General features: G+C 48.7%; 1 protein-coding gene and 1 long non-coding RNA gene across 2 annotated transcripts in view; one reads left to right on the top strand and one right to left on the bottom strand.

The window, feature by feature from the left end:
* The window catches only part of TBX15 (T-box transcription factor 15), a 77,022-nt gene extending 75,950 nt beyond the window's left edge, over positions 1 to 1,072 (bottom strand). Inside the window, exon 1 of the mRNA XM_026713316.2 lies at positions 638 to 1,072. Coding sequence (XP_026569101.1) covers positions 638 to 839 — 202 coding nt within the window. The 5' untranslated portion in view covers positions 840 to 1,072. The remainder of the gene's footprint in view (positions 1 to 637) is intronic.
* Positions 1 to 16,753, top strand: part of LOC148127210 (uncharacterized) — a 26,140-nt gene continuing 9,387 nt past the window's right edge. Inside the window, exons 1-2 of the long non-coding RNA XR_015742073.1 lie at positions 1 to 125; positions 12,748 to 12,781. This is a non-coding gene — a long non-coding RNA (uncharacterized LOC148127210). The remainder of the gene's footprint in view (positions 126 to 12,747; positions 12,782 to 16,753) is intronic.

Below are 16,753 nucleotides of genomic sequence, written 5' to 3' on the forward strand. Positions count from 1 at the left end.
CCACAGAGAAGGCCTTAGGGCGTTTCTCTGCGCCTGTTCTTTCCCCTTCCTGCTTTCCCAGACACACACAGGACTGGTGGAAGTGGCCGGCGGCCTTCCCCGAGGTGGGCCCCTTTTAATTCCAGGTGAGTTTTGCCTCGATGCCGGGCTATTCATAGCTAGGAGCCGAGCTATTCCTGTCCAGCGGACAGGCAGGGGCTGCTGTTGGACGCGCCCGGAAGAAGCCAGAGCAAGAGAAAGGCGCCTCTGGAGGGGCCTTTGCTTGTGCGAGGGGGCCAAGCAGTCCTCGCATAAGCCCCCCCACCCCCACCCCAACTCCATCGATCAGCACTCCACTGATGAAAGCGAAAGTGCCCTGTGACTGGCGGGGAGGGGTGAGGAGTGAGGAGTGAGGGAAAGGGAAGCGAGGAAAAGGCCGCTGCTGCCTGGACCACTTTCCCGGCTGAGGCTCCATAGCTCGTCCTCTCCCTGCTCGCCCGCCCGAGCATACATTCCTCCCTCCCCCAACCCCCCAGCTGTCAGTGGAAGGGCAGGCTCCCGGCCTTTAAGCTCTCCCAGATCCAGTTTCTCTTAGGGCAACCAGGGCCCTCAAGGCCGCTCACCCGCCGCCTCCCGCCCCGCCTAGCGCCCCGCTCACCGGGGTTCAGGTCCAGGCACCGGGCAGGGTCGTCGGCGTCTGGCAGCTGCCCGTCGGGGCTGAGGCTCTCCATGGACAAATCCAGGCCTTTGCCGTCCCAGTCGCGGAGCTTCCTCTTCTTGTGCGAGCCGATCAGGGCCTCCACCGAGAAGGCGTGCGCTCGCGAGCTGAGGGCCACAGCCGAGCGCCTCCTTTCGCTCATCTTAGCCGCCCGGCGGGGGTGCCGGAGCCAGACGGCCGCCGCGCCACCGGCCGCCGAGCTGGCAGAGGACGGGTCGGGGCTGGCCGGCCGGAAGCAGAGCGGCGAGGCCGTTCCGACGTGAGAGCGCTACATGGGTTCCGAGTTGTTGGCTGGCCGAAAGGCACCGCTCAGAGTCTGGCTCTCGGGCTGCGCTTCATCTCTCTCCCAACCCCCCTCCCCCCGCTCCGATTCTCCCCTCTGATTGATCCAAACTCCTGGGGACCTTTCCCCCCTCTTTCCTCCCTCGCCCGGGTCCCGGCTGCGAGCGCCCGTCAAGAGTCGCTGCCCAATGGGAAGGTGGCGATCGCGGTCGCCGGAGTCAATGAGGAAGGGGCGGACCAAGCGCCCGGACTTCCCGGCCGCCCGCGGCCTTAACTCTTGCAGAGCGGGGAGCCGGGCGCCCCTCCCCTCCCCTCCCTCTAAAAGGCGGCCAGCGGGCGCCCAGCCTCCACTCAGGGCCCAGATGCCTCCTGGCAGCTCACGTAAACCCCCTCCCAAATATGAGAGGCTGCGGGGAGTGAACTCTGCAGCGCCTGTGATCGTAAGCAGAAAAGATTAACAATGTTACACTATCCTTCTGCTCCCCCCCCCCTGCTCCCCCGCTTATCGGTCGGTCACACATATAAGGAAGAACAGCGTTTTCTTCAAGAAAATTCTTTATCTTTCTAAGGTCCCACTCCTAAGTGGGAATTTGCCACAGTCTGTGCCCTATAACTTTACATCTGTAAATTGAGTTTTATGTGCAGACATACTGCACTCCTTTGGGGAAAAGAGCCATTCTGTTCAAACCCAGCCAAACGTCGATTTAAGCAGTTTGGACGATGGAATCTGAAAAGAAGCATGGAGCATATTTTACGCTTAGGAACACTATCAACATCTGACTATACTCCGCTATATTTCCTAGCTATACGCCTTGTGCAATCACGGCAGTACATCGTATACACTGCATGTATAATATTGTATGACCCCAGAGCGGCTTTAACAGGACCGTGTCTCGGATTATGTACCATGGTAGGACTGCCCTTGTTTTATATAACGCAGGATATAAAATGAGGGAAATGCTTCACGCCCGAAATTCTATCGACCGAGCCACATCCATAAACGCGATTTATTAACGGCCAGAGAACAGAGATTAACGATGGAACAAACTGGCAACTTGGACATGTTACCGATTATAGTGGGAGATCGAGGCGCACAGTTGAGGCTGCCATTTAGCTCTGCTGCGGTCTTTCCGGCGGCTCTGCTTTAGAACCTGCTCGCTAAGAAATAAGGTTTTAAGGCTAAAATCAAGGTCCAGCTAGGCAAATTAATTTATCTGTCAAGCTGTGCAGCCGATGGGTGAATTCATCGCGGCTTGGCTTGTGCCTTGCAGTTGAAGGCTTTTGTCCAGATTCCCCCCAGGCAAAGGGGCTTCCAGTTGTGATTTTCAATATATGTTGCGACTATAAAAGACTCCTCCGGAACACAGTGTATAATTTGTAATCTTGGTTATCTTTACGTTGGCGTTTTATTCATATACCCTGTGCATTCGTTGACTCCCAGAAATAAAGAAACAAGGAACCAACAAAAGGAGGCGATTCGTTTTTGCATAGAAGGTGAACGAGCAGATGAAGCGAACCGAAAGAGGAACGGCCCGCAAGCCGCAAAGCGAAGCGGTTTACCCTACGGCAAAATGTAAATGGCGCGATCCAGATGTAAGAGGACGCGCGAGGCTTGGCGGCCCAGGGCCCTGCGTGCAGGAGGGAAGAAGCCCCCTTCGCCGCCTCTTCTGCGGACCCCCCAAAGGCACTGGAGAACGTGCCTTGCCTTTCACTACAGGATCTACACACGCGCACAAATAACACGCATCAAACGCGTGGATCCGTTCAAACAGGCAAAAGCCCAGGCGAGGACTAGCTCAAGGAACTCGGCCGGGAAGGCGTTGCCCAGTTCTGGAACGGGTGCGCCCTCGAATTCCTCCTGTTTGCCTCGCTGATTTTGCCTCTGCTGGGTTGCCCAGCACGACTTCTCCCGCTTCCTACCTTAGCGATGCCTAAAAGAGGCAGAGGGAGGCTGAAGAAGCGCCCAAGAGGCTCCCAAAGGCTCCCCTTGGCTCAGCCAAAACGGGCGGGTTTTGTTCTCATCAGGGACAGAAACGGACTCACCAAAAGCTACAAGTTTTTAAAAAGATTTTACGTTCCCTTTTGTTTAAATTTAAAAGCCCGTTTAAGCCCCGCTTCTCCCATCCAGGCTTTCTTTCCTTTAAAACCGTTTGATATTGTCTTCTTTATTAAATAGAATATTAATTTCGGGACAATATTAAATGCTGCTGCCATCAAGGAAGAAAAACAGCAAGCACGCTTTGAATTTTTTTGTGTGGTTTGTGTGTGTGTGTGTGTGTGTGTGTGTATCTTTGGTTTAATGCTTTTGAACACTTTAGGGTATGAACCTGGTGAAACTGTTTCCAAGGAGAGGATACTGCCTTGGACTTCGTTGAGTTTCATATGTTTGCAGACATGGTTTTAAAATACATGAAATATCCTCTCCCCGTGTACCATTTACCTACCCCTCCTCCTGCTCCAAGGCAAAAGGGTATCTCACCCCTTCATCAGAGGGGTGAAGGAAACTGTTGCCCCACTCAGGGAACTAACGAAAGTTGTGCAATTTAGACAGGTTTGCCCTTCAGAGAATCTGCCAAGGCTGCTGATACCCAGGATCGGAGGGCAATTAACCACACCATTTTGCGTCACTTTCTCTGAAGATCCACTTAATTACTGGGAAGACAGGCCATGTGAATACGGCAAGGACCTCCCTTCACTTTGTCAGAGATTGTCTCTTCTTTGGGACAGGGCACTGAACCCGGGCTCCGATAGATGGCGGCCTGTATTCAAGGCTGGATTAAATGTCATTTCTCCTCCCACTGCAGCCAAGTGTCGCAACCACCCAGGTGTGACCCTTCGCGGACAGAAAGAACCTTTTGGACCCTGGTCTGTCACTGGCACCTGCCACTCAAGCATTCCACTCCTGCACATGCTTTTTCTGCCCTTTCTGTCCAAGTGAGAGAGGGAGATTCCATCGCTTTCCTTCAACTCCCCAAGGCCTGACTGGTGTGGCCCATAGAGTCTGCTGGTCTTGTCCAGCCCCTGCTCTGCCCTGGCCCAGGAGCTGGGCTTTCCCGTCATGGGTCGCTATGTGGGTTGTGGACCTCCAGCAAAGCACAGGAAAGACCCACTCTTGGAGCTCCAGAGACTTGAGGCAACCATTTGACCACGTTCAAGCCTCTGGGCTTAGCTGGAACTAAGCAGATGTCTGGCGTGTTTATTGCCTTTGTATGAAATGGCCATTAAAGAGGTTGGAAGAGCCAAGCCCAGCATTAGTTCAAGAGAGATTAATGTCTATCTCTGGGGAATGGCAGGTTTGTGAGTTTCCTCCTGCTGGGTGGTGAAAGGGGGGCATTTGTGAAAACTGTAAAAAGCAGGCATAGCTTTAGAAAACACCCACCCACCCCTGACCCCCATCTCCACCCCTCAACACAGGTACTGTTAGCTAGTTAGCATGGGGCTGTTCTCTTCCCAGCACCTGAGTGAGCCATTTTGGTCTCTGGCAGAGCCCATACTCTCTCTTGCTGTTCAAATGGCTTGCTGGGTGAGTCTGAGGAGATCCTTGAAAGCCAAGGGGCAAAGGCTTAGCAGGGGCTCTCCAGGGGCTCTTCAGAATGTAAAGTGGGGGGGGGGGATCCTTTTGCTTGAGCATGTGGATCCCTGATCCCGTTAAGGTTCCTGAGGCTAGGAACCTGATCTGAAGGAGTGATGGGTGGCCCACAGATACACCCTTTGGTTACCTAAAGCGTCCCTCAGTTTGGTGTATCATTAGGAAAGAAGCTCATTTTTTTTTTTGCAGCTTGCAGTAACCAACTGCAAAATGAAGCTATTCAGTCTACCGGGCTGCCCCCATCCCACCACACCCACACAGCTTGTACAGCCCCAGTTTCTTTCCAAAAGATTTGCACAAGAGAATTTGTTGGAGGCTTTTTTTTCTGATTTCTTTGGACAAAATGGGTTTTGGGGAACTTTCTCTTCTCTTGCTCTTTTGACCTAAATTAAAACATGTAGTTTTAACCCAAGCCCATGCCACTCTTCTTAAAATTGCAAGATGTTTACGATAACATGTGTGCTTTTACCTCTAGGGACATGATACAAAACGTTAATGGCCTTTCCCTACAATTATTCTTTTAGCTAACTATTTATAAATATATGGCTTTTTTTTCACAAAAGAAAAAAAAATCAATTGTGTACAAATGCAGTCACCAGAATGCTCTAATTTTTATCAATCTCTTGCTCTGATTCAGCACCAAGCCTGCATTAAGCAAAGTCTGCATTTTACCTCTGAGACAACCCTAATCTCCAAAATGGGAAGCTGAGAAAATACTTAGAGATGGTTTTTCTCAAGGGCTCAATACTTTTGTTTCCACAAATTCAGAGGAGAACCTTCCAACAATTGTCCAAAAGGTGATTATGCTGGAATTGATAAAATGACAAGGATATCTGGAGGAGAGGAAGATTCGGGGACTAGGTCATTGAGACACCCTTTATTAATGTAGTCTCTGTCAATCCAAATTAAATTTTCTATGGAGCCAAAATAGATCTTCAGTTTCATCTCAGGAAACTGCATTCAATGCAATCCTGGCTGCTTTGCATCAGCAGCTCTGTGTTTTGGAAACTGACCACCTAGCCTCAAAAGCTGGCCAGTTAGTTTCAAGTTATGACTCAAACCCAGGCGCTTTTCGTTCTCTGGTGAAAGATGCTTCCAGTGCTTGACCCTGACTTTTTAGCTTGGCTCCAATATAGGAAGAAACTTAGATCTTGTCTCCCACCGGAGAACAGGACCTCGGGGAGCTTGCATTCCTTTCCAGGCCTGCGTCAGTGAAATGTCACAAGGCCACAACATTCCACCCTCAGCAATTTCCCATACTGTGTGTTGCTCAGAGTATGACAAAGACACAAGTAGCCTAACTGTGCTGTCCAGATAGTTTGGAGTTAATGGGATTTGGGATAGTTAGTTAGGGTTTGTGAGCTATCCCCTTAAGGGAATGCATCATGGTAAGAGTAGTTAAGGTATCCTGGGAAATGTAGTCCATGTCATGTGGTCACATCTGTAATCCAGATTGGTCACTAAATTGATCCTTGTTGGGTTGGGGGAGGCTCCCTCACTCTTGCCTGAAACCACCATACCATGCGGCTGCTTCAATCATCATGGGGTTGAGACTTTATTATCTTCCTACACCACAATTCAGATATGCAAAGGATTGGACATTAAGAAGAACCTTGTCATAAATGTGAGTTGACAGGATGCCTGATGAACCAATAAAAAAGACTTTATATGGATGCTTTGTAGAGTTTATCTATCTGCCCTTGTACAGTATTTGTACAGGACAGGCAGAATAGTAGGAAGATATTAATCTTGATTCCTGGATAAAGATAAAGTAAAAAGATAAAGACAAAGACAGGCAGAATACTAACTGAACTCTCTCCTCCCCTCCCCACTCTCCCACAATCCAGTTTCTTCTATGGGACTCTCTTTTATCTTCACCAGCAAATCTCAGTGCAACCCACACAAAAGACGTTTCTGAAAGGTGAGCAAATCGATTGTTTAGGCTTGAAACTTAGATTCCCGCAACTCTCCGTGTTTACAGAGCAGGGCTGAAGGTCAGTGGCTTTTCAGTTCTTCTTGGACTGACTGGTCCAGGGGTCTCCAACCTTGGCAACTTTAAGCCTGGAGGACTTCAACTCCCAGAATTCCCCAGCCAGCAAAGCTGGACTTTAAGCCTGGAGGATTTCAACTCCCTGGGAGTTGAAGTTCTTCAGGGTTAAAGTGGCCAAGTTTGGAGGCCCCTGGACTAGCCCACCCTCCCTAGTAGCGATCAGCACTTTTCGTTTTAAAGGAAAGTTCCGGTTCTGTGCGACTCGGCTCCAAGTCCCGGCAGTTGCTCCCTCCGAGTTTGGTCCGGCTTCTTGCAATTGCTGATTCGGGCGGACGCGCGGCTTCTGTGCGGCTCTCCCTCTCTCTCGTCGCCGAGCAAGAAAAAGCGCGGAACGTCTCTCTCTATCCATTTTACTCCGGCGCTCACCGGACCCTGTGCTGGCTTGACGCCATTCTCCACGGGGGGAAGAACAGGCCGAAATCAGTTACATCTGCAGCGCTACCCCCTCCTCTCCGGGTCGAGACCTCTATTCCTCGGGGTAGGCGGGGGGAACGCAGAGAGAACCAAGGTCGGCCACGCTTTAATTCAGACGCCCGACTAAAGAGGAGCAAAGGTGGGAAATCAGAAGCTGGGCCAGGCACGGTGTTTGCGCTTCCTCGGGGCCGTGCGGGTGCTTTTTTATTGGCAAGAAGCCGGGGAGGGGACGGTGGACACGGGGAAAGTCCTTTGCAGCAGGAATCGGGAGATCTTCGGACCGGCTAAAGCAGGGATCCACCCGCTTGGCAACTTTAAGTCTCGTGGACTTCAAGAATTCTGGGAGTTGAAGTCCACGAGTCTTAAAGTTGTCAAGTTTGAAGGCCTCTGTGCTAAAGTTTGGCGCCCTTCGAGGCTCCTGAGCGGCGTCGGGGAAAAGAAAAGGCGGCCTCTTTACTGCCGTGAGGGAGGGAGGTGGGTCAGACTTCCCGGCCCAGAGCTTTAGGCTGGAAATTTTTCCCGGCAACAACGCAGATCAGAATAGCCACCTCGGGCCTTTTTCACGTTTGGGAACCAGCTTACTTGGCGTAACAGAAAGATCCGATATAAAATGTACCACTACTGGGAAGATCCCGCTCTTTTTTTCGGAAGCAAGCGCCCGTGCTGGAGGAGCATATTTAGGGCAACTCCGGTCGGAGAAGAAAAAGAAAACGCCTTTCCGACTTAAGCCAAACTTGGGCCCTGCACTGATGTGCCCCCGGTCCCTCCCTCCCTCTCTCTCTCAGGGGTCTGCTGCCCTCGGGCGGCAGGCCGGTATTTTGACTTCCGAAGCGGCGTTGACCGTCGCCCAAGGAGATTTCTTGCTTCGGGCAATGCCAGAAAACACCAGGAACGCGCCGGCGTTGAAAACCACTTCGGCTGAAACTCAGAGACTTTAAGGTGATCTGCATCTTTCCAATAAAATTGAGCGAAATGGGAGCTGAAACGGAGCCAGGAGCTCTTGTTCCGGCTTTTCCAGCCAGAGTTTGGGGCCCAATTTCAAAGTTGGTCTGTCAAGCTTGTTGCAGCCTCTTCAGGTCAGCCTGTCGGAAAGAAAGGCAACAAAGGAGTCAGCCCACCTCAACTGGCTGATTTCGGGCCAGCTTGCTCAATCCCTTGTCTCTACAGCTTATCCTAGGACCTAGAATAACACCAGGGAGCTTAACAGAAGGATTTTGGCTTCAACTCCATAAAGTACCGGTAACAGGAAACTAAACTTGTTAACAGCATCTCCATCTCTAAATCAAGGAAAGCCACTTTGGGTAAAACTCCGGTTGAAATTCTGGTTCTGAAATTTTTTAAAAAAATCAATTTTCCTCCGCTGCACCTTCCTGTCTTAGCAAGAAAAGATGTGTGGCGTCTAAAAGTGTAAAAGTCTATGAATGTAAACCATATGCAGTTTTAGATGGGCTCATCAGATGGTGGTGGCGGTGGGGTATTTACATACGGAGAAAAACCTGCTGCTGAGAAGACAAGACACTAAAAAACAGAAGCATTTCTCTTTTACTTTTATTAAGTAAAATGTTTATCCAGAACGGAAAGCTGAAGCAAAAATAAAAAATCGGTGTCGGCTTTTGAGTATAATCTGGATTTTAACAGAGATTGGGTTTTTAAAAAAATCAAATTTAGCTTCAGGTATGCAAGTATTCTCCCTGCTTCTGAATATTAAAAGTGCTATTTCTGTGCAGGTATGAATGTGATGGGCGGGGGAGAGTACTTAAAGCAGCCCACAGATGTATATCCTTGCCAATATAGCCTTTGTTTTTTTTACAGAAGTAGATTTAAAAAAAAAACGTTTTGCAGGTTTTGCTCTACAGTTGTAGAAAACGGGAAGTCTCCCAATACTTTCCTCTACAATAAAACGTAACTAGTAAAAAACACCTAATTTGGGCAGGGATCTCTATAATCCAAAACACCTAAATCGTGGTTTCCCCAGTATTGCTTGATTTTTTCGATTGTTAGATCAAGGTAGCATCCTGCCTGCTTTGAGCCAAATGGCTTTTCTACTGTCCCAGCAGGGCGTCGTTTGGGGCGCGAGGTAAGGTGGAGGGAGCAGCTTTTGATGCGGCCTTTCAGAGACAGACGTCGAGACGAGCTGATATAGCCGTCGGGAGGAACGCGAGCCCTGGGTGACGTGCGGTGGTTTATTTCCTCGAAGGCGGGGGGATCTTTGAGAGCTACTGGAAGTTCACGCAGCCTCCTCTGCAGACCGGCCCCAAGAGGACCGAACAACAAAGACGCGGGAAGGGGGGGGGTGAAATGGCCGCCTCCTCTAGCACCTTGGTTGGGCGCAATGGTCCTTTTAATAGCTCGCCCCCGTAGACCTTCGATCTTGGTTAATCGCTTTTCCGGCTGCCAAACATAAGTTGGCCTGAAAGCCAAAGTGGGATCTCCGGCACTCTTGGCTATTTGAACCAAGACCGCCGGTTCTCATGAAACTGGTTGGCCCTGAGTTTCCCTTGGAGACTCACGTGCCAAGGCGGCGAATATCTCTTGGCTCGCTTTCAAGGGTGCGGGAGGTCAGACAAGAGCCGGGACGGTGCGATCGAAACTCTGCGGGGTGGTTGGTGGAACCGGCCAGGCCCTCGACCACACTCAGGTCGCCATCTTGGCCTTTTTGCCCGTCCGCCGCGGATACTTGTTAGATTTCTTTCGATGTGTGGGGGGCTCGGACCAGATTTCTCCCGCCCGGTTGCACCGCTCTGCCCTGAGAAAGGCCCGAGAGACTCTCCGCCGCCGCTCATGTGATCTGCGCCACTGCCTTGCGGTAGGATCGATCCCCTCCGTCGCCTGCGAAACAAGCCTCTCGCAGGTAGAAATCTAGCCTGGCGGGAGCAAATCGGCGTCGTCTTTTAGGCTGGGATATCAAGCAAAAGAACAACAGGTGGCAAATCTTGGATTGTTGTAGGGCCGTGATCTCTTGGTGGTGCCGATTTCCTTCTCTTCGTGCAAGCTGCTCCTTCTTCCGCCAGAAAAAAATGCATAGGCCCCCGGGAGAACATTGCCGGCACCTTCCTTGCGGGGCTCTCGTGACCCCCCAAAAAAACCCTCCCTTGTCTAGCTCGCCGCCTGCCTCGCCCTGGGCAAACCTTGCCTTAAGTGGGACGTTGAGAGGTTCCAGCAACCAGCGGCCTTGCATGATCCCGTGCGACCCACCAGATACCATTTCTCTTGAGGGCGTCCTTTTGGCGCTCTCCCCGGCACTTCCTTGGCCTTTACTTGAGTATGGAAGAGAGTTTTAGGCTGTTCACCCGAGCTTAAATCCAGATAAATACGACCGGGACGGAAATGGCAGGATTAATTCGAGGCCCGGCCGCACGGGAAGTTGTTTCGGTGGCGCAGCTCCTTAGATAGGAAGGGGAGCCGAGAAACTTCCTTGCCGAGTCTTTGGAAGGAGCGTTTCTTTCGGGGTCGGACCTTTGGGTTGCTCGCTGATTAATCTGTGTGTCGATTGATAGGTCAACGTTAGAGCAGCAGCGCGCCACGTGCCTGCTGGGTGTCCGTCTTCGGCGGGCGCCTGGAGCATTTCTCTTCAACGTTGCCTTGTCTCCGCGAGGCAGTTCGGGTGGCGGCGGGGCTGGGAATATTCCTCTCGACGTGATTTCAATGAAGCGTTAACCCTAAAGGATCTTGATGCCTTTGTATTCCCCGTGAGGCAGACGCCATTTCTGGAACCCAACGCGCCAAACTTGCTAGAGGTAGCAAAACAAAGCCAAGCTCCGCAGAAGCAGGAGCGAATTCGAACCAATTTAGTCTCCAGCCCGCGATCTTGCACTGAACAGGCCCAAAGCACGGAGCGACGCGAGACCTCGAAGCACCTAAGGCCGCTCTTAAACCCGCAATTCTCTCCCAGATTTCTTTATAAGCGAGAAGAAAGTCCCGCGGAACTCTGTGAATTTGCTTCCCTCGCAAGCGGACTAAGGCAGGCGAGAGTGAAGGCGCCAGGAACGACCTTCTCCACCTTTAAGGGACACGCCGCGATTACAAGAGCTAATGGGAACAGGCCACACAAAAGCGAGGACAGCCTCCCGCCGTTTGCAAAACCGCGCAGCTCATTCTCGAGGGAAGCGGCCAGCGGCGGGTCGCCCCGTCGATCCTGAGCCTCGGATCTGGATCCCTCGCGTAGGGAGAGGAGAGGAGAGGAGGGAAGTGCCTCCCCTGCCGGGAAAAAGCGCCGAGACTGCGCTCGTCGGCGATGGCCCCCCGAGCCGAAGAGCAGCTTAGGGCACCCAAAATAGTCTTTGGCGCAGCTGATGCTCTCCTCCGGGAAGGCGATGCCGGATTTTGACCTTCGAAATAGAAATACGCCTGGTGTAAAGTGTGCGCTCATCCAGCAAGGCAGGAACCTCCGGGGGAGTTTTTGTTTTTTAAGCGATCCAGCCTGGAGGACCGTAGCCAGATTCAAATCGCTGGAAGAGAAGACGGGTGACGCAGAGGGATTTCAAAAACGGAACAGATGGAAGGAAGAGGGGGGAAGAGAGACTAACTCTTGCCCGCCTTAAGTGGTGGTACTGCCGGTGGTGGGGAGTCCTAACAGAACACAGAAATAGGCCTGGTTTAGTCCCCGGAATCTTCCTGCTTGCCCATCGCTGCGTTAGCAAATGTTCTGGTGGAGGTCTTTTAAATACTGAATTAGAACACAATTAATTGTAGAAGCAATTAAGCAAGATTCTTCCATGCAGGCAAGTATATTTATTTTTCTGCATTTTTATTAGTGGCGGCTCAGACCCTGAGAAGAGGCAAATGCCCATTGTCACCGATTCCACTTCCTTGCAGTATTGCAGCTATCAAAAACATAAGGTGCTTGGGAGTCTTTGTCTTTTAATGCTATTGTGGTCTAAGATGGTGTTAATGTTTGAATTGAGATGGGTCCTATTTTAGGCTTGTGGAGAACTACTTCATTCCACTCTTAATAACTGAAAATAAATATTAAAAGCCTGCACCCCTCCACCTTCAAATTTAAACAGAAGCCGTATGATATTTTTCTGGACCTAGGGCAAGGACATTTTCAAAGGATGTTTGAATGCAATTAATAGTAAGCATGCTGTTCAACTCAAAACTTGCATGAAAAATTAATTTTGCTATTAAATGCTGTTTTCTTGTGCTTTATTTGTTGTTGCCACCAATTAAAGTTGCGATTTATTTGAATTCCAAAACTAGTTTCTTAAGAATGCAGAATTCAAACACAAGTTGATTAAGTTCTTCAGAAAACATCCCTAAAGAAATGGTGTGAAAATAATGATTAGGATTTTAAATCAAGCGTTGTCTTGCAAATAAACTAAATCAGACAACCTATGGTACAGGAACAGCCACTAAAAAGCAGCCTCCAGAAACTCAACTGCTTCCCCAGTGTGGTCTTTGTGGACTTGGAGGATTTTGAGAAGTTCTGCTATTGGAGAACTGGCTGGAAGGTTAGCCCCGCCTTCCACTTTTGCTGGCTGGCAACTGAGGTACCAGACGAAATATTGCTTGACTATTTGTTATCCACATAAATAGTGAACGTTAGTTCCAGACTGATTTCTGTTTTTGTTTATGAAGCGTTTGCGTACAGTATATTCCTTGTTTAAAACTAAATGATGACATAGAGAATGCACATCTAGCAACAGTGTTTAATTCCAAAGTTGGGGGCCTTTTTGCATTCGACTGACAATCCAGATTTTTTTCTCTTTTTATTAGGCTTTGGCAGCCAAGTCCTTGTTCATCCAGAAAGGTATTTTGGATTTCTCTCAAAGGGATGATGGATGGTCTGAAGACTGGAGCATGGAATTTTGCATGCTGAACTAGTTTCTTTCCAGAAACTACTTACTCATTGATTCTACAGCAACCCAATTGGAATAAAAAGTCTTATGGGAAGAAAGCATTTAGGTTTTGTGAAAGAGGGGAGGTGTGTGGGGGGGGGAACAGCCGTTCTTCAAATGAATGAATGAGCAGTGGAGGAGCACTTCCACCGATGGGGTGGAAGGAAGAGCAGTGAAGGCCTGGTTCTCTGTCCCTCCCCCTCCCACACACACCAACACACACTCCACACAGCTATGGAGTGACCTCATACCTGCATGGTTGCCATTAGGCCTTGAGTTATGCAACCATCGGCTAGAAAATAAAAATAATGGCATGGAATGACTGCTTTCGGAGATCAAAGCATGTATCTCGCTCAGTGCATCTGGAGCCCCAAATAGGGTGGGGCGGCAACAGTTGCTGGAGTTCAAAGAGATTTCCAAATGTTGTTCAATCCCCTCCCCTGTGTAAGCCCTCTAGTGCTTTTGCAGACAATGGACTCCATGGCGGGCCTCCAAAAACAAAAAGAAAAACAATTTGAAGGAAAAAAATGCAGGGCTTGTGGTAATCTAGAGTGGATCATCCTGCCTAGCCCAAAATTCTGTCCAGCCCCATCCAGTTCTGTCCAGTACACTATGGTGGCACAGCCTACAAGGAAAGGCCTTACATACCTGGGCCTCCTGAAGAAGCCAAGCATTTCACCTCCAGCAAATGTTCAATTTACCATAAATGCGGCTGGATGGCAAAACCCTGACCATCTATGAGAGTTTTCTTTGCTGCCATCTACTGGTGAACCAGATTTTTGCAGCCCATATGTGCCCTGAGTTTGGAAAGAAAAAATGATGACCATTGGCATTGCTCACAATGTGAGTAAAAATTTGTGAATTTTTACATGGTGGAAGTGACCTGGGAGTGAAAGGTTTTTCGATTCATTCCCACAACTCCATTCAGCAAAAATCGGGGTGACTACTAGAGGGCAGAAAATCCATATGGAAAACTAATTCTTGGCTGTCACATAGAGATCATGCAGATGTTTTCAGCCCTGATCTGGTAGCTCTACTTCCATCAATCTGGCTAGCAGACTCTGTAAATCACCATTTGCGCTGTATTCAGGCCTGCAGATCGCAGCTGAATATTTTTAAGGGTCTCTTTGGGTCAACGAATAAACTTGGCCTGCAAAAATACAGACAGCCAGTAGATGGCAGCAGAGGCCTTTGTATCACTTTACTGCCATCTACTGGTCACATAGCCTTCCTTTCTTGGGACTCTAGGTAACTCCGAAAGTGTTGGCCCACTTGCTCCAAATGTCCATGTGGAGGACTCGATCTTGCATTTGGAAACTCTGAGTTGGCAAATAGGGGCTCCCAGAGAGTGCCAAACTATCTGGGCACCTGGGCTGGAAGAAGGCCTTGACTTAGCCTCTCTCTGGATCTGGGTTCTCTTTTTCTCCATTCTTCTTCCAGTTCTAATTCTTCCAGTTAGATGCCAAAGCTCTTTGGTCTTGAATCAGTTCAGTGGCTCAGCAATGATTTTGGGGGCGGGGGGACTAGCCGCCTTGGCAGAGACAACCCTTCTCTTGCAAGAAGGCTTGAACCTTTGTCAGTGTCACTGCCCTGAAGACGTGACCAGTTTTCAGAACTGAGTAATGGAAGCCAAGGGAAACCTCTGAACGCTAAGAGCAAGTAAATGAGATGACTCTAAAGAAGGGAAGAGGCATCCTTCCAGATTGATCCCTTGATTCTCTTCGGCCTACCTGTGAATTCCCTGGATGCAAGAAAAGGCAGTGCTGACCTTGATTTAGCTACACTCTCCAAAATAGATGGAAAACCTTGGTATGTCCAACAGCTCCACATAGGTTGGTTCAATAATATGGACTAAGGTAAGATTGGTCAGCTGCCTTGTTTTCAAAAGGCCTTTTGGCAATTTTGGCTAACCTCACACAGTTTATATAAACCTTAAGAGCTAAACATATACAGTTGCTTTGGGTGGGGAAGGTATTTCTGCAGCAAGAGATCGCTCAGTTTCACTTCCAAGCATTTACCGCTAAAAGGATCTCAGTACTGGAGAAGCTTCGAAGTCTCATCAATGCCCCGGAGAATAAAGCCTGACTTGGTGGAATCGGGGGATTGGCAGAAGACCAGTCAGTCAATGTTTCCTCACTTGTGATTTATAGTGGCTTAGTATCACGGTACTGATATAACTAATATAGACAGGTTTTATATTGCCACAAGTGGCTGGGCGGCACTGGAAGGTGCTATAAATCACTAGTGAGGAAATGACAAAAATGGAATCAGCAGGTGTAAATCCAGGGCAAAAGGAGGAGAAGCAAGGGAGAGGTCAAGAGGTTGAGAATACCAGGCAAATAATAAAGGCAACTTAAGATCTTAGGTTAGGGGTGGACCATAATAACTGCAGTCCAACAACTGCCGCTTCCAAAAATTGGCAGTGAAGATTCTCTTTGAAGGTAAGAAATTAAACGTGGTAGGATGGACACCAAAGAAGCCTAGAATCATAGGGTTGGAAGGGACTTCGGAGGTCTTCGAGGTCCTTGTATCATCACAGACAAATGATTATGCAATCTTTTCTTAAAACCTCCAGCAATAATAGTGCACCCACAAGGAGGCAAGAGTTGGTTAACTGTTCGCACTATCAGGAAATTTCTCCTTAGTTGTAGATTGGATCTCTCTTTAGCAAGCTTCCACCCATTGCTTCTTGTCCGGCTCTCAGTAGCTTTGGAGAATAACTTGCTGCACTCTTCTCTGACAGCCCTTCATGTATTTGTGTCATTTTGACATGAGATGGGCAGCAAATAAATTTAATAAAACATTGGAAAATAGCTATTATGTCACTCCTCGTCGTTCTCTTCATTAGACTAAATATACCTAATTCCTTTTCTCTTTGCATTCTTTCTAGAATGTCAGCTTCTTTTTTTGTATCATGGTGACCAGAACTGGATGCAATGTTCCAAGTGTGAGCATTACCAGTGCAGTATAGTTTCCCATGATCTTGATGCTATCATCCCTCTGTTGATGCAGCCTAGGACTACATTGGCTTTTTTGGTAGCTGCAGCACACTGCTGGTTCCTACTTAAGTGGCTGTCCACTAGGATACCTAGATCCCTCTCACAGTTACTGCTGTTGAAGCAGATACCAGCTATTCTATACCTGAGCATTTGTTCTGTTTTGCCTAAGCATAAGACCTTACTTTGCTTGCCACTGAATTGCAGTGCCTTTTTTGGAAGTTGCAGCACGCTGCTGGCTCAATATTATTAAAATGGTTCATTATTTTGAGGGGTGTGAGTGAAAATTCTACTTGGGACAGAATCTTTGGGTATAATCTGTCCCACTGCAAGTGGATTGACTATGAATGCAGAAGGCAAAATTACAATTCAGTCACGAACAACTCATTACTTGCTTTTTAGGTGGGGCTTCACTATTCAGGGAGGATGTGGGTGGATACATTTATAAATTACTGACTTGTTTCAAAGGAAAATTTTAGTACATGCCAGCAGGAAGCAGTATATCACAATCTCTCAGAAAGCATGGAATGCCAGACTCGATAAATATGGCCCTAGGAAGTGGAAGAAGAAAGTTTGGTGGCCTTGTCAGCTTGCCTTTGAGTCAGCTGGTATTATACATTCACAGTAAAAGTTCTCTATTCTTGATCCAATTGTTGAGTAGATAAAGGATCCAGTGCGCGTAACTAAGATGAGGTGAGTTGCAGGTCAATTGTACTTCTCAGCTGTATTCTCTTGAGTACTTGATCCAGAATAGACTAGAGCAGAGATGGGTAGCTTTCCTTTGAAACCTTTCAGCGGGTTGGGATTTTTGTGCATTCAAAATCAGTGTACTAACCTCTAGCAGGCCATTTAATAGAATTAAAACAAAATTAATGTATTTTACATTTA

Source organism: Pseudonaja textilis, chromosome 2 (assembly GCF_049901715.1).
Source record: "Pseudonaja textilis isolate UNSWEBS1 chromosome 2, rPseTex1.2, whole genome shotgun sequence".
In the NCBI taxonomy this organism is placed as follows: domain Eukaryota; kingdom Metazoa; phylum Chordata; class Lepidosauria; order Squamata; family Elapidae; genus Pseudonaja; species Pseudonaja textilis.